This window comes from Plecotus auritus, assembly GCF_963455305.1.
Source record: "Plecotus auritus genome assembly, chromosome: 1".
Taxonomy (NCBI): Eukaryota; Metazoa; Chordata; class Mammalia; order Chiroptera; family Vespertilionidae; genus Plecotus; species Plecotus auritus.
Genome location: NC_137770.1, coordinates 212945255 through 212972010, shown reverse-complemented (window position 1 = coordinate 212972010; position 26756 = coordinate 212945255). Strand labels below are relative to the sequence as shown.

Below are 26756 nucleotides of genomic sequence, written 5' to 3'. Positions count from 1 at the left end.
TATTTGCATTTTAAAAATTCAAAGCATCTTAAAGTATTTAAATATATGACCTGTTTGTGTCAGTCTAGCAAACTATCACTGGGAAAGAAATGCATCCTAAGTTTATAAATAGAAATGGCTGATATAAAGAATAATCTCTATGTGCAAATTATTTATTCAAATTTCCTTCTCCCACCCCCATATACTAGTTAACATCTAGCTACTATTATTTTTATAATCAGCTTTTTTAATGTTTAAATATACCTTGTGTGTTCTGTATGTTGGTACTGAATTCCCATCACTGCAGACAATACCAGCACTCTCCTGACCCCTGTGAATATAAAAAAGTAACAACTTAAATTTACCCCATTGATAAGGTTAATAAACTTTATGAAACATCCTTTTCACAAAAGAATTGATGAAGTCAGTCTGACAACACATTAAATGCTACGAGTACTGCCTGGTCGGCATGGCTCAGTGGTTGAGCATTGACCCATGAACCAGGAGGTCACTGTTCGATTCCCAGTCAGGGCACATGCCCAGGTTGCGAGCTCAGTCCCCCAGTATGGGATGAGCAGAAGGCAACCGATCAATGGTTCTCTCTCACCATTGATGTTTCTTATCTCTCTCTTCTTCTCCCTTCCTCTCTGAAATCAATAAAAATATATTTTTTTAAACTGCTACTAGTACTAATGTCACTTCTATTCATGACAATGTCAACGATGATTATCAGTAACATGATATTGTCTGACTTCTAACATGCCAGGCACTGTCTTAAGCATTTATATGAATGATCTAACTTATTAGACTTGCACAATAATACTATGAAGTAAGTACTGTGATTACCATTCCCTTTTTACAGATGAGGACACTAAAGAAACAGAAGTTAAATAACTTGCCCAATGCACAAAGAAAGCGGTGGCACAGCCAGGAGCAGAACACAGACAATCTGACTCCAGTGCTTGTGCTCCTAACCTCTGTCCTGTGTGACCTCTAAATAAGGTTGAGTGTGTAGATAGATACGTATATAGAAATAAATTAAAACCTCCAAATAACATAGCAGGTAAAATGCTTAGTTGTGGTACTGGGATTATAACAAATTTTATTAATTTTGATTTTGCTTTCCTGCACTTTCCAAATTTTCTCTAAGAACACTTTTATTATTAGAAAAAAATAAATGTTTTTTAAAACGGTATACTTACCAGGCAATCTGTATCTCATTTCCTGCATTAGTATTTTTGGGTGATGATACATAAAAGCCAAAACCTAGCCCTGGCCGGTTTGGCTCAGTGGATAGAGCGTCGGCCTGCGGACTCAAGGGTCCCAGGTTTGATTCGGGTCAAGGGCATCTACCTTGGTTGATGTAGGGGGTGTGCAGGAGGCAGCTGATTGATGTTTCTCTCTCATCGATGTTTCTAACTCTCTCTCCCTCTCCCTTCCTCTCTCTAAAAAATCAATAAAATATATTTTTTTTAAAAGCCAAAACCTAGCCCAGAGGTAGGGTATCACATGGTAAACATCCGGTGCCCGGGCCGCATAAGGACCAAGAAATTATTTGGTCTGACCTTGCCATGGCATAAAGGGTGAGTTAATTAAATGTCTGACCAAATACAGCACTCTAATTTTTAAGATGATAATTTTGTATAGCCCAAGAATGATATTATAAATATCCAAATGGCCCTTGGCATAAAAAAGGCTCCCCACCCCCAGTAGAGTATCTGTACCACTTTGGAGTACAAACTCAAAATGATAAAATAAAGCTTATAGCCCGGCTGGTGTGGCTCAGTGTTTGAATGTCAAACTATGAACCAGGAGGTCACCATTTGATTCCCTGTCAGGATACATGCACAGCTTGAGGGCTAATCCCCAGGGGGAGGGGACGTGCAGGGGGCAGTGGATCAATGATTCTCATCACTGAAGTTTCTATCTCTCTCTCTTCCTCTCCCTCTCCCTCTCTGAAATCAATAAAAATATATTTTTTAAAAATGTTTTTTAAAATAAAGCTTGTAATTGCTCAACAATTTTTAATGATTCTCAACAAGAGCTCTACGTACTAGATATTTATTAACAAAAATTTTTTCTAGAGAATATATGTGTAGAAATACAAAGTAAATGTCTACCATATATTTATGCATACATTAATAATACATTAATTTATTTGGTAAAAATAATCTTTTTCACAAATACATATTGTAATTGTTTAGGGCGGTATTTTAATAACAAAAACTACATTAAGTGTACTTGCAAAGTAAAAAATAATCTAAAAAATTAAAATTGAAATTATTTTACTAAATTATCAATGCATTAAATACTATGCTGAAAATAGATATGCATAAGATTATATACCCTAACATACTGAATAATTTGTGACTTAGGATTTCTTCCTTTAGTGGTCTTTAAGTTAATGATGCTAAAAGACTAAGAGATTCTTATCAGAAGAAAAATAATTAAGCTTAGCCATAAACCTTAGGGCAGAAAGAACCTCTGCCAACCACTCCCAGAACAATTTTTAAAAAATCAATAGTCATTTAGTGAACCACATTAAATTATGTAAGAAAATACATCTTTAAACAAAATGTGTTTTTTTAAAATGGTTTCCTTCCCTTTTGTCTCAAGGGTAATTTTTCCCTAATAGCTGAAATGAATGTTTGGAATCACTTAGGTCCTGGAGTCTTTTATTACAAAGCCTGTTTAATGCAGTTTCTTAAGTTACTCCCCTCAGGCAGTTTGAACCAGTTAAACTAGATCATTTCAGCTCTTTGGAGTTTATTGACAAAGGAGTTTTCTGGTTACCTTGGAAACAAAACCATGGCTAGAAATAGTGTATCATTTCCAGGTCACTTTCAACATGGAGAGAGGAGCAGGAAAGTACTGGACTGAGGAAGAGGTTAAAGCTTTGCTAAGTGTCTGGGCAGAAAAAAATATACAAAAACCATTTTATGGAATGTTTACTTCTAAATATTGCTAAAAGGCTGCAAGCCCTGGGAGTATACAGAGATTGGCAACAGTGCCGGGCAAAGTACAAAAATCCCAAATATGAATACAGAACAGTTAAATATGCTCACAACTCTGGAGACAGTTCTAAAACTATGAAATTATTCCATGATTTGGATGCAACCCTGCAGTATGAACCTGCCATTCAATTAAAAGAGGAATGAATGTAAATGGCAGGTGCCTGCCAACACTGAGCCAAAATACAACCCCAGAGACCACTGAAGGTAAAAAGGAAAAAGGACCATTCTTTTTTAAATATATATATATATATATATATATTTATTGATTTCAGAGAGGAAGGGAGAGGGAGAGAGAGAGAAACATCAATGATGCAAATCATTGATCAGCTGCCTCCTGCATGCCCCCTTCTGGGGAATCGAGCCCTCAACCCAGGCATGTGACCTTGACTGGAATTGAATCCGGGACCCTTCAGTCCCCAGGCTGACGCTCTATCCATTCAGCCAAATCAGCTAGGGCCAAGGTACCACTCTTGTTTTTACTCGACCTACTATATAAGTACAGGACTTTTGAGTCCATATGATAAATATAGACTGAAATATCAATGTTGTATAAACCAAATGATCTGTTATGCTATTTTTCACAACGTAAAAACTAATTTTAAAAAGAGATTAAATACCACTACTTTTAAAATCTGTAAAATAGAGCGGGGAAAACACACTAAAATGACACTATCTGCCAAATGATCCTTAAGTATATCTGATATGTTTTTGGAAAATAGATTGGCTTCTGAAAATATTTTAGGTTTTAATCAGTAAGAGTGGCAAAAAAAAAAAAAAGTTCAACATATTGCCCAACTATTATTTTCCCACAGCTCCAAACAAGCCAGATTTCCCCCATAGCCAAAGTCTTATAGATGCTATTTTTAAGAGCAGAATTGTTCAATTTAATTAAAAATCTGTAATACCTACTGGTATACACCATTGAGCTACATGCATTCAATCTAACCACAGAAAGGAGGGAACCATGAATAAATGTAACACTCAAAAAGGCGGTGGAGCCCTAACTGGTTTGGCTCAGTGGATAGACCGTCGGCCTGTGGACTCGAGTCCCAGGTTTGATTCCGGTCAAGGGCCTGTACCTTGGTTGCGGACAATACCCAATAGGGAGTGTGCAGGAGGCAGCTGATCGATATTTCTCTCTTATTGATGTTTCTCTCTATCCCTCTCTCTTCCTCTCTGTAAAAAAAAAAAAAAAAAAAAAAAATCAGTAAAATATATATATATTATTTTTTTTTATAAAAAAGGGCAGTGGAGTAAGTAGAAGCTACAATGACACTCTCTCAGGCCCAAACTAGAATTATAACTAAAATACAGAAAAACCAACCTGAAAAATCAACTGAAGACAAGCTGGAGAGAACCTGATAACCAAGGATGGAAAGTGGAGACTGCATAGAGACTGGTAGGAAGGGCGGAGATGCAAAAGGGCTACAGCTGAAGTTCCGGAGGGATATCTCAGCCGTGGACTCTTGGTGTCTAAATCCCAAGCTGGGCCCCCCAGCCCAGAGCACCAGAACTGACAGAGGTGCCCACATTACATCTGGCTGTGAAAAGCAGCAGGGTTGCTGTCTGCCTGGAAGAGATGGCTGGAAATGCAGGCATCCTCTTAAAGGGTCAACGCACAAAATTTCGTGTGCAGCCACTCACCTTGGGCTCTGGCAGAGGGAGGGCAGAGTGGACTAGAGCTATGTGAGGAGAGTCCAGGGTTGGGGGCTCTGGGGTTAGAGCTCGGAAGGTAGCCACCCAGGTTTCCTGTGCTGAGTCATTCCCTCCTACTGCAGAGGACATCTTTCCCCAGGAGACCTTTACCATGCAGCTTCAGAAAGATTTTCCATCTCACTTTGAGAAATAACTTTTTTCCATATTGTATCGTTACTTTCTATGAATTGATATTAAATATTGATAGATGCCTTTTAAATACAAAACAATAAATTTATCTTTCTCCTTAGCCTAAGGCCGTGGTCGGCAAACTGCAGCTCGCGAGCCACATGCAGCTCTTTGGCCCCTTGAGTGTGGCTCTTCCACAAAATACCACGGCCTGGGCAAGTCTATTTTGAAGAAGTGGCGTTAGAAGAAGTTTAAGTTTAAAAAATTTGGCTCTCAAAAGAAATTTCAGCTGAAACCGGTTTGGCTCAGTGGATAGAGCGTCGGCCTGTGGACTGAAGGGTCCCGGGTTCAATTCCGGTCAAGGGCATGTACCTTGGTTGCGGGCACATCCCCAGTGGGGGGTGTGCGGGAGGCAGCTGGTCGATGTTTCTCTCTCATCGATGTTTCTAGCTCTCTATCCCTCTCCCTTCCTCTCTGTAAAAAAATCAATAAAATATATTTAAAAAAAAAAAAAAGAAATTTCAATTGTTGTACTGTTGATATTTGGCTCTGTTGACTAATGAATTTGCCGACCACTGGCCTAAGGCATAAGCAAGAGGAGATAAAGGAACTAGAAAGTTATTAGAAGAGAAAGGACTATTTGCCTATAACCTATCTCTTCTGTTAGGAGAAACAAGGTTGATTTAATCACCTCACAATATCAGTTGCCATTTATATGAGGTAAAATACCTCAATATCTTGGTATTCTTGCAAGTCACGCTTTCTAGTATAGGACAGTCACAGATAGACCAATTTTGGCTCAGAGGGATGAAGCTGGACATAATTATGCACAGTTCTATAGGAGTAAAATATATCCTATTAGATGAGGTTTTTCTTCAACTTAAAAATCATGAGTGAAAGACTACACCGTTCTTTTAAAAGTAATCTTAAAAACTATTTTCCTTTTGGCTATAGTAAAACATATTTCCAAAATTAAAAACTTCACTCTCCCTATAATTTAACAAAATTTAGCAATGTGATGGCCAGCAGGGGGCATTAAAGTATCTATTGATAGTATACTTTCAATAGATGAAAGGTATGGCAGGCATTTTTTTTCTCTAATTCATTTATTTTTTTAATAGACCAAAAATTTGAAATAATTTTCTTTCAAATGGAATATTTAAACATGTTTGTATATTTTGAATACAATTTAGATAATTTTAGCAATAAAATTACTATAAAACTAATACACTTTAGTCCTATGAAACAATATTAAGAACTTGTAAAATTATTATTCCAGTAGAAGATCCAGGTAAGACATATTAAAATTTTAGAAAATCCAAAAATTATAAACGTAAAAAAAAGAAAGCTCAGACATACTAGTAGGTGAGCTAGCTGATAAATTCAAATACAGGCAACATTTTAAATACAAAAGTGTGATTTTCCTAATTCTTAGTGTTTTTACTTTAATAAACTTTTAGAAAGCTGTGATATAATAAAGAATACATCTTATCTTTGTCCCCAGGTTCAAAACCTTTGGAATTTCAACTGACAGAAGGATTTTTTTTATTTTTATTCTAATAAAGTGACCCAAGGTGGATTTCTAGGTAGCTTCAGGAGAGGGTTGGTCACCAGAAAGATCAACCTGTGGTTAGAGGGTTGGAGTTTTGAGCCAGCCTGACCTCCAGCAAGGGAGTGAGTTTGGAGATTGAGTTCAACCATGTGGCTAATTATTTAATTTATCATGTCATAATCAATCATGTCATAAAAACTCTGGCTCAGAGGAGCTTCTTGGTTGGTGAACACATTGATGTGCTGGAAGGATGATATGCCCTGACTCCACAGGGAGAGGGCATGGACGCTCTGCATCCAGAACCCTCCTAGATTTTGCCCTACGTGTCTCTTCTTTTGGCTGTTCCTAAATTCCTTCTTCTATACTAAAACTGTAACCTTAAGTATAGCACTTTCTTGAGATCTGTGAGTGAGAAGTTCTAGCAAATTACAGAACCTCAGTGGGTCATGGCACCCCCCCCCCCCCGCCCCCCCCTCGCTAAATGTGTAGCCAGTGTGGCTGGCATCAGAAGTAAGGGCAACCTTATGGAAGATTAAGTCCTTTAAGCTCCCTAGCGTAATCCTGTGGGTAGTTAGTGTGTTAGTGTGAGAATTAAATTACAGTGGGGCAGAAACATAACAAAAACTAAATTCTCTTTCGTTAAAAGATGTTAAATTTAGGGATTCCCCCCACACCATATGACATCTTATTTTCTACGATTAAGTATTCAAAATTTCTAGATAACACCTAACTAATCTAGAAAGGTTTATACTTCCCAGAAGTACTAGTAGGACTTGTGCCTGAGCCTAGAATGGGTGGTTTTAGTCACTCGAGCTCAAGTTTACCTTGGACCTGTGCTCTCCAAAAAGTAGCCACTGGGGCAAGGGTAGGAAGGGTTTTGGGCATGGAAGGAGATGGTAGGTGTAGTAATAAAAGGGCACTCAGAGGGATCCTTATGGTATGGGAACTGTTGACTATTATGACCTTGATGGTGGAAGCATGAATCTACACAGGTGATAAATTATAGACTGCACTCACATGCAAGTGTGTGTGTGCGCGTGCGCGCAGGCACACTGAAATGATCACACGTGAAACTGAGGAAATCTGAATCAGATTAATGGATTATATCAATGTCAAACTTTTTAAAATTTTTATTTATTGATTTGAGAGAGAAACATCATTTGTTGTTCCACTTTTTTACAAATTCATTAGTTACTTCTTGTATGTACCCTGATCAGAGATCAAATCTGCAACCTTGGCATACTGGAACAACACTCTAACCAAGCTATCTGGCCAGGTTTTATCAATGTCAAATTTCTTGATGTAATAGTACCTATAAATCTACAATTATCTTAATGAAAATTTCAATTAAAAAATAAAAGTAGCTAGGCCTGGCTGGGTAGCTCCATTGGTTAGAGCATAGTCCCCATAGATCAAGCATGTCAAACTCACAGCTCACAACCAATGTTTTTGCAGCCCAGCCAATATAATGGTATGTAAGAAACGTTTTAATAGAAGTTTCCTAACTTAATTTTTACAATATCCTGTTATAGATAATCCTATATAATAAGTATAATATGCAAATCGACCGAAGGACCAAACAGCAGAACCATCCAGACCATGCTATGATACCCCGGCACCAGGCCAGCCAAGGTGAGTGCAATGTGATTGGTCAAGGGCCCAGCCATCGCCCCATGACTGACTGCAGAGGGCGGCCCAGGCCATTGTCCAGCAGGGTCATCAATCAGGGGGCTCCACAATGGCCCCAAAGAGGGAGGCCCAGGCCACCAACCCGCAGGCTGCGGCGGGTGGGCGGGGCCACCCTCTACAAGGGAAGCCCGGGTCCTGGGTGCTGGCAGCCAGGGGAAGGAAGGCCTACTCTTGCAAGAATTTCGTGCATCGGCCTCTAGTTATTAATAACTAACTACAACGTCTGCTAATGGCTGATTACTATAATTGTGTTGCATTCATTTCCCTTACGTGCCTTACGTGCAGGTACACCATCTCTCTCCACTAATACTAGCAACAAATATTTTATTCTTTTTTTAAACTTTTTTTATTGATTTTTTACAGAAAGGAAGGGAGAGGGATAGAGAGTTAGAAACATCGATGAGAGAGAAACACGGATCAGCTGCCTCCTGCACACCCCCTACTGGGGATATGCCCGCAACCAAGGTACATGCCCCTGACTGGAATCGAACCCGGGACCCTTCAGTCCGCAGGCCGACGCTCTATCCATTGAGCCAAACCAGTCAGAGCTAGCAGCAAATATTTTAGCAGCCAATTGCCACATCATTAGTCTTGGACTGACTTGTTTGGTGTGTGCAAAAGGAAATATTTTGCTTTCGGAGAACAAGAAAAATAGGTTTATTTGAGTTATGCTTATTAATTTGTGCAGTTATTCAGTGTCTGGTGAGTTAATTATTCAAGAAAAAAATATTAATTTTTATTAAAATATTCTATTATTTTATGTTAACAATTACTCATTTATTTTAGCCCTTTGTATTCAGCATGTCTCTATTGAAATAAACCTACGTTTCTATGAAAATTGAAGCTTTTGGGGTTTTTTTTGCGGCCCACAAAAACTTAAAGCTTGTTTATTTGGCCCATGTTTGCCTTTGCGTTTAGCATGCTTGCCATAGACCAACGTTGTGGGTTCTATCCCGTCAGGGCACATACAGAAAGTAACCAGTGAACGTGTGAATAGGTGGGACTATCAATCAACCTCACTCTCTCTCAAACCAATCAATGAAAAAATAATTTTAAAACATTTTTTAATGTCCCAAAGAATAGGAAAGTGCAGCTGCATAAAAGAATACTATCATAGCATTGTTATACTTCAATGCAGCAATTTGCATCTGAGGGGGAGCTTTCCCCAAATTACAAACATCTGACTGTAAACACCCTATACATATACTGGTACTCTAGAATAAATCCAGGTACTATTTTCTGGACTAAGTACCATTAGTTTCTATTTTTATTTCTTTTTATTTTTATATTTTTGCTCCATTCACGTTTTTTACTAAAGTATCCACACAAGTTTCTCTGCAATATACAAACACAAGCTGGCCCTGGGGCTACTGCCTTTGCTCTGAGACAGAGATGGGAACCAGACTGACTGATCCAAGCCCTACCTGCCACCCATGCAAAGCCCAACCCCAAGGTCCCAGGCAGTAACACAGCACCTCCTTGGTCCCCTCCTGGGGCTGCTCCTCAGCAGGGGGCCACCAGAGTTTGCCTCCTGCAATGTTGAATGAAGAAGGTTTCCCCTCACCCTAGCTGGTTTGGCTCAGTGGATAGAGCCTCGGACTGCGGACTGAAGGGTCCTGGCTTCCATGCCTAGGTTGCAGGCTTGATCCCCAGTAGGGGGCGTGCAAGAGGCAGCCAATCCATGATTCTCTCTCATCAATGATGTCTCTATCTCTCTCCCGCTCCCTTACTCTCTGAAATCAATAAAAATATTAAAAAGTAAGGAAGGAGGGAGGGAGGGAAGAGGGAGGGAGGGAGGGAAGAAAGAAAAAAAAGAAAGAAAAAGAAAGAAAGGGGTTTCCCCTCCCCTGGGAGCAAGGGGAATCCCCAGGTCTAAGTCCCCCTGGAAGTGACACTAATCCCCTGTCATACCTCCCATTCTTCCAGGCCCTAGGGGACTCAGGGAGGGGAAACTGAGGCACGGAGAGGTGGAGTGACCTAGCCCAGGCCACTCTGTGAGGCAGTGCAGAGGCTGGCACAATCCTGACAGCAAGGGGGGCTGGGCTGGGGAGGGAGGAGTAAGGAGGAATGACCCCAGAGGCCCCCCACACTGGAGAGGCCTGTTCAGGATGGAAGACCCTCCAAAGCAGATTCTGAAATTTCCAGGTGCAGCTGGGAGGGACTATTGAAGACCCTCAGAAGACAGAGCCCACAGTTTCAGTCCTGGGAGATCCCCCACAGAGCAGCCGCCAGCCAGGCTGAAGGTCAGTCCTCTGGCCAGCAATCTTTGACACAGAAGCCTTTGTGTGTCCTTTCGTGTCAGCCCGGGGGGGCCATGAAGGGGGCCGTCCAATGTCCAGTGATGTTGGTGAAGAGCGGTTGCCTGGACACCTCCAAGACCTGAACCCGCACTGACCCAATGCCGTCCCGCTTCCTGGTCAGCTTCGTATTTTGAATCTTGGTAAACCTCTGAGGGTTGGGCTTGTTATGCTTGATCCTGCGGTAGCGGCCTAGCGGAAGTCTGGGCATGAGATCTTCATCCCAGACAGGGAGATCCGGGATGTGGTCATCCTCACCATCCCAGCCCCAGTACTCACTGCGGAAGCCATTGATTCTCAAGAGCTGGGCTTTGTTCACGCCCCACACGCCTCCAAAGTATCCAGCGAAGGGCAGCCGGAAGCCGAACTTGTCCATGGCGATGGCCAAGTGGCGGGGCTGGTCGCCGCAGCAGTACAGGTTGCGGTCATCCATGGGGATCAGGTCCACGTTACTGAAGATGAAGCAGTCATAGGTGGTGTCCTCCTTCAGCGCCTCTAGAAAGCCCACGTTGAGCAGCTTGGCCCAGTTGAAGGTGTCCTCCCCACGCTGGTTGATCACGTAGATGCCATAGTGCAGCCGCTGTCGCCTCAGGATGGGGTGCAGATGGTGGAGCCAGTAGCGTAGGTGGTGCTCCCGGCGTCGAAAGGGGATGATGACCGCCACTGTCTGGGCTGGGGTGCAGTCGGACGGTGTACAGCGACTACCCAAGAGCACACCTGGGTTCTCCCTCTGCACCCGCTCCAGTGACATGGGTGAGGGGAACTTAATCAGCAGTCGGCCCACAAGACCAGGTGGCGAGTCAGGACAGGGCGGCAGGATGGGAGCAGTGGAGCCAGGCCGGAAACGGGCGGGGGGCCTCAGGGAGTCCAGAGCTGGCGGCAGTGGGGTTTGGCCGGGAGCAGTTGGAGCTGCTGCTGGCAGCTGGGTGAAGGACATGGGCAGGGCCTTGGGCACTGAAATGGCTTTAGAAGGCCAGGTGCTGGGCATAGACTTCAAAGTAGGGGATGACGGACATGAGAAAGTGCAGCATGCAGAGAAGGAGCACAGCCTTGCAGACGCACTCCAGCGTCCCCACCAGCAGACTGCTCATCTCGCAGGCAGCCTCCAGCCTGCTAATACCTGTGACACTCATGGACTCACATTCTACCGGGTCCTGGGCAGTGATCGCGGGGCCAGGTCTGGAATCTTGGGGCCTGAAGCTGGGGGATCTGGGGGCCGACTGCGCCTCCCTCTCACCCAGTGCTTAACAGGTGACGCTGCTCCAGCTGGGGCTGCAGATGGCTCCGTTCCACATGGCCCGGCCTCGTCGCTTCCCAACACTGGGTCAGTGGCCCCCGTGGCTCCAGGACACAGGGCGGGCCAGGCAGCCAGCAGACCCACGGACCCCAGGCCAGTGGACCCCAGTGCTGCCACCTCATACCAATCAGTTTCTTAAAAGTCTGCTGTAATGCCTGAATGTGAAAATTGCTAAAACCACTTATCCTTCTCTCCTTTATAGTACTGCAATAAGGATAGATCTTATTTACAACTAGAGGCCCAGTCCACAGATTCGGGCACTGATGGGGTCCCTCAGCCTGGCCTGCGGTGATCGGCTGAAACTGGCTCTCTGACATCCCCCAGGGGTCCAGGATTGCAAGAAGCCAGTTCTCCGGTGACACACCCCAGAATCAGGCTCCCTCCTCTCTGGTTCCAGGTGTGTCACCCAAGAACCATAGCTGCCAAGTTACTGCAGCTCGGCAACTCCTGTGTTGACCGTCTGCCCCTGGTGGTCATTGTGCGTCATAGCTACCGGCCAGTTGGCTGATTGCTTAGCCATATATATATATATTAGAGGCCCAGTACACCAAATTCATGCGGGGGAAGGGGGGTGTCCCTCAGCCCGGCTGCACCCTCTCCAATCTGGGACCTCTCGGAGATGTCCAACTGCCAGTTTAGGCCCAAACCCGGGGATCGGGCCTAAACTGGCAGTTGGACATCCCTCTCACAATCTGGGACTGCTGGCTCCTAACCACTCGTCTGCCTGCCTGCCTGCCTGCCCCTATAACCGCTCCCCTGCCAGCCTAATTGACAACTAACTGTTCCCCTGCCGGCCCGATGGCCCCCAACTGCCCGCCAAATCGCCCCCAATTGCCCTCCCCTGCCAACCTGATCGCCCCCAACTGCCCTCCCCGAGGGCATCGTGTGACGCCACCTAGGCTTTTATTATATAGGACTAGAGGCCGGTGCATAGATTCGTGCACCAGTGGGGTCACTCAGCCTAGCCTGTGCCCTCTCGCAATCCAGGACCCCTCAGGGGATGTTGGACTGCCAGTTTTGGCCCTGCAGAGATCAGGCCAAAACCAGCAGTCCAACATCCCTCGAGGGATGTAGCAGTGCGCGAAGCGGCAGGTGGCCAGAGAGCCCGAGCCGGGCGCCGCTCCCACTCATCCCCACCCTGCTGTGCCTGCTGCTGCTGCCACTCAGCTCAGTAGCAATGCCGTGGAGGCAGGAGAGGCTTGTGTCGCCGCAGCTGCACCTGCCAGCACCAGCTGTGAGCCTGGCTTCTGGCTGAGCAGTGCTCCCACTGTGGGAGTGTACTGACCAACAGGGGGCAGCTCCTGTTTTGAGCATCTGCCCCCTGATGGTCAGTGCACATCATAGTGACCGATGGTTCCGCTGTTGGGTCGATTTCCATATTAGCCTTTTATTATATAGGATAGATGAGGATCAAATGAGAAAACTAATGAAAGAGCTCTTTGTCACGCATTAAAATGTAACAATGAGTTGTTACCAAATTGAATCTAAAAGTCCTATCATACTCCCAAATAGAGCTTACAGTGTACTGCATTGTGATTTTTAAGGCAGAATACTTCTAAGATTTTGAAAGTTGTTAATCCTACATGGCTATTTAAAAGTTCGGTTTTAGAGGGAAATTGTTCTTTCTCTTCGAGGTTACAGTTTTGATTATGGAACCCAGCCTTACTAGTTTTTAAACACAATCTTCAGTTGCAAAATACAAGAATTTTGTAAATAAATTGCTATTCTCTTTGTTTTCTAACAGAGGAAGATATCATAAATACTGCTTCAGAAGAGGTGAGCAGCCCAAAGATCCTGTTCAGGTACAGGATCTGAATCATTCCACTTTAAGTGTTATTTTGATATTTAAAATCTAATATGTATCAGTTTAAGTACTTTATGTATATCTCTATTACATATATTGCCTCATTATACCTGAGCTGGTAGAGAGAATATGGTAGGGAAGGAAAGAAAATGTCTCATTCCTACTTCTTAGTAAAAGAAATTAATAAACACTCAGACTCTCCATATTCATAAATATCCAGTGAAGGTTACCTATTGATGAAAAACAGCTAAATTATTCTCACTAATAATACTGGGGACTAGTCTACCTTATAATTAAAGAGATGTTTTATATGAATATGAATGCGTGAGAAAAATCTTGACCTGCATTTTGAAATTACTATAATTCTCATTACTTTATGTCAAGCCAGGTTGTTATAAATGAACTAGACCCCCGGGGCATGAAATTTGTGCACTGGGCGGGGGAGGGGGGGTTGTCCCTCAGTCCAGCCTGCACCCTCTCCAATCTGGGACCCCATAGGGATCGGGCCTAAATTGGCAGTCGGACATCCCTCTCACAACCCAGGACTGCTGGCTCCCAACTGCTCACCTGCCTGATTGCCCCTAACTGCTTCTGCCTGCCAGTCTGATCACCGCTAACCACTGCCTGCCAGCCTGATCGACGCCTAACTGCTCCCATGCTGGCCTGATCGCCCCCAACTGCCCTCCCCTGCCGACCCAGTCACCCCTAACTGCCCTCCCCTGCTGGGCCTGGTTGCCCCCAACTGCTCTCCCCTGCAGGCCTGGTCCCCCCACCTCCCCGCAACTGACCTCCCTCCCCTGCTGGCCTGATCACCCACAACTGCCCTCCCCTGCCAGCCATCTTGTGGTGGCCATCTTTGACCACATGGGGGAGGTCATCTTGTGCAAGGGTGTGAGGGTCAATTTGCATATTACCTCTTTATTATATAGGATATATAGGATGATATTCAAATACAAGATTTATCTGTAAGGTTGAATAACTGTAAATCATGTTAACTGTAAATCATGTAAACATGATTACCTATAAATCATATTCCTTTAGAAGACGCTAAAAGTCATTTACAGATTATAACAGTAAACAACACAGAAGCTGGAAAATACTGGCGTGATAATGAGTCCAGAGCACTTATACTCATATGGTATGATGAAAAAATTAAGCAAATGCTTGAAGGGGCCACAAGAAACAAAAAAATATTTGAGGAAATTGCCAGAAGACTAATGCAGTTTGGAATAGACAGAGATTGGAAACAATGTTGTACCAAATACAACAATTTAAAATATGAATATAGAGTTTTGTCAAAGAAAAATGATATTTTATGAAGCAGTTGACTGCATCCTAAGACAACCTCTCAGAACTGCTAGAGGGAAGCATGGTAACCTTGGAATTGATCTTTTTAAATAAAAAGTCTATCAACTTTTCTCTTTGCATTTTAACAAGAAGGTCTTTAAAAATAAAATCCTAACACTATTGTAGGTTCAAATGATCCAAAAAGTATAAAATACATACCTAATTTAAGTGGAGTCAATTTTTTTCCAAATCTTGAACCAAAATATTTGTAATTCTTAAACTCATTATTTCTGTTCAATTGTTTAAATGTTCTTACTCTAGTGTACTTAAATGCTTAAAGACTATATAGTACTTCTCCTTTATTCTTTTGCTTATTTTAAGAATTATTTGAAGGTCATGACAAAAAATGAGACTTTGCCACATCAAGAGAAAAGCACACGAAGAGGGTAAGGGCTTCAGAAATGCCAAATTTTTCCACATTAAGAAAAAGTTGCTTTTTTCCTGTTAACAGAGATGTTTAATCCTGCCCTTGGCAAAATAGACTAAATATATTGTTTATGAACTGTGTGGGAGCAAAAACTGCTGAAAAATTATTTTCTTCATAGCTTATTAAGAGTGAAAGTAACAGTAAATGGAAGCTTCCCCATAGTTAGAAAATTCTGCATTATACATTTATCATGAACCTTTAAATTAAGCTTTACAGTGATTGCTATAAGACTTGGATGTAAAAGGAAAAAAAAAAACCCTACAAACTAACAAATTCTGAATTTTGGTTTTCTCCAAAGGTAGTAATGGGTGTAACATTTTAGTAATTCTACAATTAAGCCAAACTATGTGAGGTGTAATTTAAAACTGACCCACTAAAGATATCAGGAAAGGCAAATAAATTTGGTATAACATATTCAGTTTACATTATTTCTAATGGTAATGAATGATTTGGTTTTCAATCACTTCTCCAACAGCATTCCGGAACGAATTACACTCTAGATCTAAGGTTCCACTGTACTAGATGAACCTATCTGGATTTAACTATCGAGTACATAACTGTCCAGTTTTGATAATCCATTTCATTTTTTAAAATTATTTTTTATTGATTTTCAGAGAGGAAGGGAAGTAGATAGAAACAATGATGAGAGAATCATTTTTCAGCTGCCTCCTGCATGCCCCATCCTGGGGATCCAGCCCGAAACCAGGGCGTATGCCCTGACTAGGAATCGAACCATGACCTCCTTCCTGGTCAATAGGTTGATGCTCAACCACTGAGCCACGCCTGCTAGGCAATCCATTGCATTTTTATGAAATAAATAACATTATAATTTTCATCTATTCTGTTATCCTGAGACTAAATGTTTTAGGTCAGATTATGCAAACAAAAACAGAACCAAAATCAATGCAAAAGTGATAGAAATTATCACCTTCTAGGTTTGTTTTAGGTAGATAATGTATAAAGGAGAAATTCCTTCATCAAAAAGGAAAACAATAAAATCTTGTTGCTGTTGTTTTAAAACTAACCATTGAGTGGAGGGGGGTGAGGAAGTAGGCAACAGACCATCACTTATTAGTGTACAGTGTATATAACTAACCATTATATATTCATTACGCTATGATAACCTATCTAGGCTTGCAGCTTTGACATTCCTTAACTCAATGCCATATAAAAACATTAGTTCTTAATCTTTATCCCCTTACTTACCAGTTTAGAGTAACAAAAGATTTGTATCATCCAGACCTAAGGGAGTTTCATTTTTCTTCCAATCCCTTAAATCAAGCATATCAAACTCAAAGGCTAACCCAGGCCAAATAAACAAGGTTTAAGTTTATGTGGGCCGCAAAAAAAAAAAGCTTCAATTTTCATAGAAATGTAGATTTATTTCGATAGAGACATGCTGAATACAAAGGGCTGAAATAAATGGGTAATCGTTAACATAAAATAATAGAACATTTTAATAAAAATTAATTTTTTCTTGAACATTAACTTACCAGACACTGAATAACTGCACAAATTAATAAGCGTAACACAAATAAACCTATTTTTCTTGTTCTCTGAAAGCGAAATATTTCCTGTTGTGCACACCAAATAAGTCAGTCAAAGACTAATGATATGGCAATCAGCTGCTAAAATATTAGCTGCTAGTATTAGTGGAGAGAAATAGTGCGCCTGCCCGTAAGGCGAGTAAAGGAAATGAATGTGACACCATTATAGTAATCATTCATTAGCGAATGTTGTCGTTTAGTTATTAATAATTATGTATTAACAGGATACTATAAAAATTAAGTTACAAAATTCTTATTAAAACATTTCTTACATACCATTATATTGCTGGGCTGCAAAAATATTCGTGGTGGGCTGCATGCGGCTCATAGGCCTCAAGATTGACATGCTTGCCCTAACCGTTTGGCTCAGTGGATAGAGCGTCGGCCTGCAGACTGAAGGGTCCTGGGTTCGATTCCAGTCAAGGGCATGTACCCTGGTTGCGGGCACATCCCCAGTAGGGGGGTGTGCAAGAGGCAGCTGACCGATGTTTCTAACTCTCTATCCTTCTCCCTTCCTCTCTGTAAAAAATCAATAAAATATTAAATAAAAATAAAAAAGATTGACATGCTTGCCCTAAATTCCCCTAAAGCAGGGGTGGGGAACCATTTGTCTGCCAAGGGCCATTTGGATATTTATAACATCATTCACAGCCTTACAAAATTATCAACTTCAAAATTAGCCTGCTATATTTGGTCAAACATTTAATTAACTCACCCCTAATGCCTAGGCAGGGCCACACCAAATTATTTCTTGGGCCTAATCTGCCCTCAGGCCGGACATCCCCCACCCCTGCCCTAAAGGGTGAATACTTCACTAATTTACAATTTTGACTTGGCCCTAGCTGGTTCGACTCAGTGGATATAGCATGGGCCTGCGGACTGAAGGGTCCCAGGTTCCACTCCCGTCAAGAACACTTGTCCAGGTGGCAGCTCGATCCCCAGTAGGGGGCGTGCAGGGGGCAGCGGATCAATGAGTCTCATCATTGATGTTCTATCTCTCCTTCTCCCTTCCTCTTTAAAATCAATAAAAATATATTTTAAAAAAATAAAAATTTTACTTGAATAGAATTATGGGTGAGAACCAACCCTCCCAGAGCACCCTAATGATTTTATGTGTACACAAGAAAAATCTTATGTAATCACATTTTTATTGTCAGTATCTTGTATTATCTTATCTCATAATTCTTTCACATAAAAGGACCTGTAGAAAAGTACAGGTAACTAGGAATCAAGCTGTGATCATAAAAAAAAAAATCAGCCCTTTCTCATCAGGGACATATTTAATGAAGAGATAATGGGGATGAACTTTCTGGTTTATTTTAGCTAAAATGTAAATATTTTTTAAAAATTCAAGGTCAGCCAAAACCGGTTTGGCTCAGTGGATAGAGCGTCAGCCTGCGGACTGGAGGGTCCCGGGTTCGATTCCGGTCAAGGGCATGTAACTTGGTTGCGGGCACATCCCCAGTGGGAGGTGTGCAGGAGGCAGCTGATCGATGTTTCTCTCTCATCGATGTTTCTGACTATCTATCACTCTTCCTTCCTCTCTGTAAAAAATCAATAAAAATATATATATATAAAAAAAAAATTCAAGGTCAGTTCATATTAAAATGATCAAGCAACTCTACAGATCCCTAGATTTTACACACCTCTTCCCATGACAGAATACCCAAAATTACTACTAAGAATGTTAAAAACTAATGAGGCTCTGTACTACCATACAGATTTTACTTTTTGCTTGGATTATATATCTAATCCTCTCCATAAATGTATTTTAAAACAAGATCTTTATTAGTCAATCCATAATTGGCAAAGATTAGCGTCATTCAAGTTAAAATATTCTTTTCAATTCACCCCAGATTCTAAGTGACTCTTAGTAAACAAGGAATGCAAGATGTGAAACTCAAAGTGAAATATGTGGGACCCTGAGAAGAGGTAAAAGTAGTTCTAATTTAAGCTTGTTGAGGGAAAGCTAATCATTTGAAATGCCTTTATACATGTTGCGACCATATTGCTGATAAGTGTTATTGCCAAGATCCTTAACTGTTCGAGAAGTTGTTGCTATGGCATTACCGTATGAAAACTTTGGAATACTTTCGGTGATAATGTCAAACCTGGGTTTGTATTTCTTAACCCAACAGAATTGTTTATATCAACAAGTCAGAGTGATAGTAAGATTTATAAAGGTCATGGAAGCAAAATTACTAAACTCAAAGGGATCTACCAATTTTTCTTTTTTTAAAAATATATTTTATTGATTTTTTACAGAGAAGAAGGGAGAGAGATAGAGAGTCAGAAACATTGATGAGAGAGAAACATCGATCAGCTGCCTCCTGCACACCCCCTACTGGGGATATGCCCGCAACCAAGGTACATGCCCTTGACCGGAATCGAACCCGGGACCCTTCAGTCCGCAGGTCAACGATCTATCCACTGAGCCAAACCGGTTAGGGCTCTACCAATTTTTCAAAATCAATGTGTATCTTGTCACACAGAAACTACCCCACTCCCCCTTTGTTAGAGAAGGCAGTTACTACTCTTTGGCATCTTCTTACTACCGATCTTTTCATTCCTTATCTAAAACGTAATCTAATGAATTTTTTGTAGATGGACTATTCCCTGTAATTGGTTTACTTTCAGTTAATTTATATGAAGTCTACATTCCTTTTGAACACCAACAAAGTCCTGTTTCCCGGGTTTGCACTCCAGGATCCCTAAGTTCCCATAGCTATGACACATTCAAATCAACAACTGGCTCAAAAGCTCTGCCCTCGCAAACAAAAGCTTGCGGTGGTTGGAGGCTCCGCGCGAACACGTCAAGGTGTCTCGGTAGGTCCTGGACTAGCAGCCACCCCACACTAGCCTATCACTAGTGCAGCTCCAGGCTCTGCGAAATTAAAACGGGCACACACCGGAGGGAGGCGAGAGATCCCGAAGATCATTAAGGGTTGGGGGTGGGGAGACAGGCTAAAGTCCAGGGAGGCAAGGTAGCCCCCGCGAACGCCTCGGTAACCTCGTGGATGCCACGGGCAGGTACTGGTTCAGGTAAGAGGGGTCCGGCATTCCGGACCTCAGGCGCCCACAAGATCGCCTACTCGGGCCGCAGAAAGCAGCCTGGACTGGTGGAGAAAGAAGCACGCGCCCCACCACCCGCACCCTTCCCTGGGTAGCTCACCGGTGCTGCAGCCCCACGAGTCCCAGAGCGATCACATGCGGCACATCTAACTGCGTGGGCCACTCTCCTGAGCTGATGCACCCGAACACGCCACATTCCTCTCGGATCCCCAATTCCTCCAGCTCCATGTCGCCAGAGAACACACGTGGAGGAAGCCGCCGCCACCGCCGCCGCCGCCGGGTCTAAGCACCAACCAGCTGCCCGCTGGGCTCGTACGCCACAGAAGCTCGCGCCGGGGACAGCAGCTTCCTTACCAGAGCTTCAACCCTCGCTACTGCGGCGGCGCGTGCTTTCCAAGAAAGGGAGTAAGCGAGACTAGCTTGCCCCCGCCCCCTTCCCCGACTCCTCCAGGCCCACCAATGAGCGAGGACGGAGGGAGGGGCTCCGCGGCTGAGGGGCGGAGTCACGGACTCTGGGGAGGTGGAGCTAGTTCTCCACTGGAGCCCTGCTGAAAGCCAATTTTTCGACATGTGGAGATCTCCGTTATTTTCCAGCTTCTAAAACTGGAGTGATGAAACTAAGCGGGGTTAACGTCACTTCTCTCGCAGAGGATGTAACCTTCGAATGACCCTACCCACATGCCTTCCCCCGTCGTCACTACTTGGTACACTCCAACCTCTGAACCGCTCTCGCAGCAGAGAAGGGAGCCCCATCAGCGAGCCCTGTGGAACGGGGAGGGGCCGCCGTTGCGCGCCACTTTTCGCCTCTTCTGGAACCGCGCCGGCGCCGCGCGAGAAGGGGGCGAGGCGAGGGCGGGAGGGGGCGGCGGGCGTCGCTGCGCCTGCGCGTCGGGAACCCTCGGGGAGAGCGCTCACTCCCGGAGTCCCAATCAGCCCGGGTGGGCAGACACGCCGGGTTCCGCTGCAGTTCTGGAACAGCGCCGCTCTGGGTTACGTCGCGCTGCCGGGGGAGTGTCTGTGGTCCGCGCCTCCCTCCCTCGCCCCGTGAGCCTCTCTGACCACTCCTTTCCAGAGTCCTGCATCTCTGCCTAGCGCGGCCGCTGCTCCCAACCCACCCAGGATAATGGCGACAGCTGAGGGTGAGTAACGGGCATCCCAGGAGTCTGCCGGGGACTCCTGCTCTCCATGGCCTGCCCGGCCCCTGGCCACCTGGTCTCGGCGCGGACACGTGCGCGCCCAGTGGCCCTGACCCCAGCCTCCCTCTGGCAATGCCCGATCTCCCGGTATCCGCCCCTCCGGGCCGACGCGCGGGCGGACACGTGGCCCAGGCGCCGCCGTACTGTGCGTTGTAAATAAAGCGCCCCCAGGCCACCCCGAACTTTCTGAAACACCCAGAACTACGTCTGGGATGGGGTGAGGAAGAAAGTGAAGGAAAGGGATAATTAGAACGAGAAACGGCCAGCGGGTGAAGAGGTGCCTGGAAATCAATTTTGTAATCAATAGTTACTGAAAAACAAACACAGGAACATCTTGTGTTGACTCTTCTTGTTAGGTTAATAATAACCTTCTATTCCAGAAAGTTAGTAATTGGGAACCTGCTGAAAAATTTTCTATTTTCTGTCCAGATTTTGGGTGCGTTTTTAAAGTAGACTTGTGATGCCATGATGGCTTTGGAGAGCTCTGAAACCACCGGGCAAAAAGTTTCCTTACTTCACCTTGCATTTATCATATTTACATCATCAGTTTGTTCACACATCCAATTTCTAAATTTATATTGAACCAAAATCCTTGTATTGGCGGGTCAGTACATTCTCTTCCACATAGAAAAACTGAATTTAGGTTAAGAATTTTAGACTAAACAAAAAGGTTCAGATGATAATAACTCCATGAAATCAAGGTACTAGATCAGAATTTTCCTACCATATCTCTAAGCTGGTAGAATCTCAAAAATCTTTACTCTCATTTCCTTCCACCTGTGAAGTGTGGTAGCAATCAACTCAGGTAGAAACTGCTGTTTGGCTTCTGTACTTATTTGTTTGCTAAAACAATAGGAAGTTATTTTGATTTTCTGAACTTATGCATGCTATCCCAATACTCCATTGATGATGGTTTGAATATCCCATTGATTGTGATCTCACTGGTTACTGAAGCACATTCTTCTGGGAACCAGGACAGCTCAGTTATCCTAAAATTGTCTCAGTAGCTACAGATAACGAGTTTCGGTTGACTCAGTGGTCCCGGAATCAGAACAGACCCTAAATTGCCTCAGTAGCTACAGATAATGCATTCTGGTTGACTCAGTGGTCCCAGAATCTGGACAGCACAATTATGCCCTGGTGGTCCCAGATAATGTGTTTATGTTGATTCAGTGATTCGTAGATACTTTAGATACCTCACTTGCTCAATTTCGCTTCTGTAACTGCTTTTCGTGAACCAGGTTCCTCATTCCAGACCCAAAGATGTAATTGATACCTTTGTGATATTCTGCCAATATAAGCCAGATGTGGCGAGCCTGTGAGAGCTGCGAGATTTGGAGTGCTGAATTGCTCCCTCGTATGCTGCCGGCTTTTAATAAATGACTCCATAATTGGACTTCTTGATGTGTCCTTTGTAAGATGGGGGTACACTACAACACTTGCATATTCTTGGCAAGTTAATCCTGCCAAAATGTCACTCTTATGGTTTCTAAAAAGGACTTCCTTGCTCAAAAATGTTCAGTGCGCCAAAACCGGTTTGGCTCAGTGGATAGAGCGTCGGCCTGTGGACTGAAGGGTCCCGGGTTCGATTCCGGTCAAGGGCATGTACCTTGGTTGTGGGCACATCCCCAGTGGGGGGTGTGCAGGAGGCAGCTGATCGATGTCTCTCTCTCATCGATGTTTCTAGCTCTCTATCCCTCTCCCTTCCTATCTGTGAAATATCAATAAAATATATTAAAAAAAAATGTTCAGTGCAATCCAAGAGCTATTAAAATCCAGTGAGAAGACCCTTTCATTCACATCGGGCAAGTTACTGCTTCCTTCCTACCTCTTCAAGTTTAACTTTGATTTTTCACTATTGTGATCCTAAGCCTACATTCCAGTAAGGTTAATTCACCAAGTTCACTGCTCTCTCTGTGTGTTTATTTAGGCTGTATCTTCCAGAACAGTGCTATCTAGTGAAACCTTATGTAACTTTGTTTTCTAGTTGCCATGTTTTAAAAAGTAAGAAGAAACCAGTGAAATGAATTTTAATATATTTTATTTAACCCAATATACCCAAAATAGTATAATCTCAATATATAATCAATATTAAAATTGTGATATTTTGCATCCTTTTTTTTTTATATTGAAATCCATAGTGTATTTTATAGTTGACTTACATCTCAGTTCTGAGTAGCCACATTTCAAGTTTTTCATCGCCACATGTGGCTAGTGGCTACTTTTATCCGTCAGCAGACTCCTAGGTGTTCTTACCGCTTCTCTGTGCAAGTTCTATACTTTGCAAGACTTACCAGTAAGTTTCAGTTTCATTAAGTAGTCTCAGTCCTCATTAGTCTTTTCTGAATACATCCACTAATTTGTAGCAGGCATTTTTTTAAAATATATTTTATTGATTTTTTACAGAGGAAGGAAGAGGGAGAGAGTTAGAAACATCGAAGAGAAACATCAATCAGCTGCCTCCTGCACACCCCCCACTGGGGATGTGCCCGCAACCAAGGTACATGCCCTTGACCGGAATCGAACCTGGGACCCTTGAGTCCACAGGCCCACACTCTACCCACTGAGCCAAACCGGCTAGGGCTGTAGCAGACATTTTGATACTTGTAACATGTTTCCCAGGATTAAGATATTTCTACCTATAATTGAAATTCCTACCCTATTTAATGACTAGGTTAAAAAGTATTGATTCAACTAAATTGGGAAGGAGGGGCAGTAGGTACAAACTTTGTTTTGCCTCTTACCTAACCTAGGCAACATCTTCACTTTTTCCTGTCTCTGTTATCTCCCAAAGTGAATCAATTGTTCTTAAAATTTTTACCTTTTAGCCCAGCTGGCGTGGCTCAGTGGTTGAGCATCGACCTACGAACCAGGAGGTCACACTTTGATTCCCGGTCGGGGCACATGCCTGGGTTGCATGCTTAATCCCCAGTGTGGGACATGCAGGAGGCAGCCCGTCAGTGATTCTCTCTCATCATCGATGTTTCTCTCCCTTCCTCTCTGAAATCAATAAAATATATTTTTTTTAAAAAAATTTTTTACCATTTAAATATCTCAAGTCTTTTTCCCATTACTTTTTCCTTAAACCAGGATGTTTCTTACCTGTATTGCTGCGACATAATCCTACCTATTCTCTCATCTCTCTCCCCTTCTTCATTTCATTCTTCATACAGCAGCCATAATGATCTTTCTAATACAGAAATCTGTCATTTTACTAGATGCTGAAAAGCCACGTTTATTCTTAGGATAAAGTCTAAACTCAGTCACCATGGCTTATCAGACCTAAAGGATGAGCAGTGAAGGAAATGGTATTCTAGGCGTAGGGAAGAGCATGTCCACAGCCTGGGAGGGGGTATAGAAATTCAGTTACAGAAGTTGGAGACCTAGGAAAGGAATGAGACATTGAATTTGGACCACTAAGCTGGGGCTGTCTTGAAGTGTTACAGAAGACGAGAAAAACCAAGCCACGCTTAGAGAAAGGGAGTTACATTTTATTATGTGCAGGCCCAGAGAAAAATGTGTCTTTCAAATTCTGGGCCCCTTAACATGGAGGAAACCTTTTCTATTTATACTTTTTCTAGCTCTTTTGTCTCCCAAATTTGGAAGGAGACTTCCCGGCCTTCTGAGAAAGAAGGCCTGCGTGCTGGGAAGGGGCCTTGAGACCATATCTTAAGGCCTGGCCTGGTGTCAGCACTGACAACTCTGTCTGGGGCATAGTTTATGGCCCCTCTGAAATGGGGGTAGTCTTGTTTTTCTTATTATTTAAGCAAGCAAGCGTTTACAGAAGCCAAAATAGCAGGGTTAAAATTTCAAACAGCAGTTTTTATATAAGATGGATGCTTCAGAAGGGCCTTGTTTTAAACCTTGTCCATGAATCATCAATACATTATAGTAGGAGATGGGGATTCATCCTCTAAATTAGGTACCCTGCAGTGGCATGCCACTTTAGTTAAACTAAACTGTAATTGGTTTGTTCAGTGGTTCCCTTCACTAGCTGGACATTACCTACTTCCCCAACTCTTGTGGAGGTCTTATTTCCTGCCATTTGTTTCTACCCTTAGCTGCTGCCACCCTCCCTGCCCTGCAGCAATGTACACACAAAGTGCTCCAGATTACTGACCGTTCTGCCACGTACCTTTCACCCCATGGTCTTTTTTTCATTACCACTACCTACCCCTTTCCCTCTTCTGGTTAAATTTTGATCATTCCTCAGATCCTCGCATTGTTCTTCTCTGAGGTCTAGACTAGGTTAGGTGGCCCCACTATGAACCTGTGATCCCATAGTCTGTATATTTCTTACACTCTACTTACTAGATGTCTTATTTAATTTCAGCTTCCCTTAGACTCAGATCACTTGACAGCATGAACTTTGTCTCCTTTACTGGTATATCCCTAGTACCTGGCACATGGACATTAAAAAATGCCGATATTGAGAATGAGTGATTTCTCCCCTTGGAAATCTTAAGTCCTTGAATTTCTGTTATCTCTGATCGTCATCTATGTCTTAACAACGTGCATCAACATTGGGTTCTCTTTTTGTTGTATATCCTCACCTGAGGATATTTTTTCCATTGTTTTTTAAACTGATTGGAAGGGAGGGGGAGAGACAGAGAGAAACTTTGATGGGTGGGGGATCGAGCCTGCAACAGGTACATGCCCTTGACAGGAATCAAAACTGGGACCCTTCAGTTTGCAGGCCGGCAGTCTACCCACTGAGCCAAACTGGCTAGGGCAAAATTGGGTTCTCTTGTCTTACTTCCTCATAGTTTTCTGCAACTGTTAATTAAGGGTGGGAGATTGGGAAGCAGGATTGAGAAAGAGAGAAAGGTGCTTCCAAGTGGGCTAACTGATGGTGGAGGTGCCTTCCCTTGCACATTAACTTGAAGTCGGGAACCAATTTGGCTGAACTTGCCTATCTCGCCTGCCATGGAAAGCAGAAGTCAGGAAAAATAAAGCATTCCCTCTCCCCCAACCCTGGTCCCCTGCAAGCTACGTTAGTTATTGTATATATGTGATAATAATAGTATGTTTACGTTAATTTTAATGGATCTTAATTCTACTTCAGTTCTGCTCTGAGAGTCAGGTTGATAGTGGAAAGACTACAGAATTTGATAGAAGATTCAGAATTTTGTCTTGCTCTGCCATTTCCTAATTTGTGACCTCTACCTTTTTGATACTTGTTTCCTAATCTCTATAATTATTTACATAATAATTCTTCACAAAATTGTGTGAATCAAATATGATGATGCATATGGAAATACTTTAGAGTATATGGTAAGCTCCTATGCAGATGAGTTTATTATTATTGTTCATTGATTCATCATTCTAAGTAGTCTTCACTATTTAGCAAAATTCTTCCTGAAATATGTTTCCATTCTATTTCCACAGTACTGAACATTGGTAAAAAGCTCTATGAGGGTAAAACAAAAGAAGTCTATGAATTGTTAGACAGTCCAGGAAAAGTGCTCCTGCAGTCCAAGGACCAGATTACAGCAGGAAATGCAGCCAGAAAGAATCACCTGGAAGGAAAAGCTGCAATCTCAAATAAAATTACTAGTTGTATTTTTCAGTTGTTACAGGAAGCAGGTAAGTGGCTCTCCCAGTAGCTTCCTCCTTCATGTTCTCTCTCACATACACATATTGGTCCTTTTCGGGGAGAAATGACACATTGTTTGTATTAACAACATGTTGATTCCTAGTTATATATTTTT

General features: G+C 42.9%; 2 protein-coding genes and 1 pseudogene across 5 annotated transcripts in view; 1 reads left to right on the top strand and 2 right to left on the bottom strand.

Moving 5' to 3' along the window:
• Window positions 1-20233, bottom strand: part of PPAT (phosphoribosyl pyrophosphate amidotransferase) — a 38582-nt gene extending 18349 nt beyond the window's left edge. For 2 of the 3 annotated variants that reach the window (XM_080688709.1, XM_080688708.1), the window contains exons 1-2: window positions 19950-20233; window positions 244-310 (exon numbers count right to left, since the gene is read on the bottom strand). In XM_080688709.1, coding sequence (XP_080544835.1) covers window positions 244-310; window positions 19950-20077 — 195 coding nt within the window. In that variant the 5' untranslated portion in view covers window positions 20078-20233. The remainder of the gene's footprint in view (window positions 1-243; window positions 311-19949) is intronic. The other variant, XM_080688710.1, reaches the window with a different exon arrangement.
• On the bottom strand, window positions 9358-11446 carry LOC308233177 (beta-1,4-galactosyltransferase 2-like; annotated as a pseudogene). The gene has a single exon. The product of its transcript is annotated as a beta-1,4-galactosyltransferase 2-like (transcript).
• A 271-nt stretch (window positions 20234-20504) lies between the features above and the next one.
• Window positions 20505-26756, top strand: part of PAICS (phosphoribosylaminoimidazole carboxylase and phosphoribosylaminoimidazolesuccinocarboxamide synthase) — a 29124-nt gene continuing 22872 nt past the window's right edge. The window contains exons 1-2 of the mRNA XM_080639994.1: window positions 20505-20988; window positions 26434-26631. Coding sequence (XP_080496120.1) covers window positions 20973-20988; window positions 26434-26631 — 214 coding nt within the window. The 5' untranslated portion in view covers window positions 20505-20972. The remainder of the gene's footprint in view (window positions 20989-26433; window positions 26632-26756) is intronic.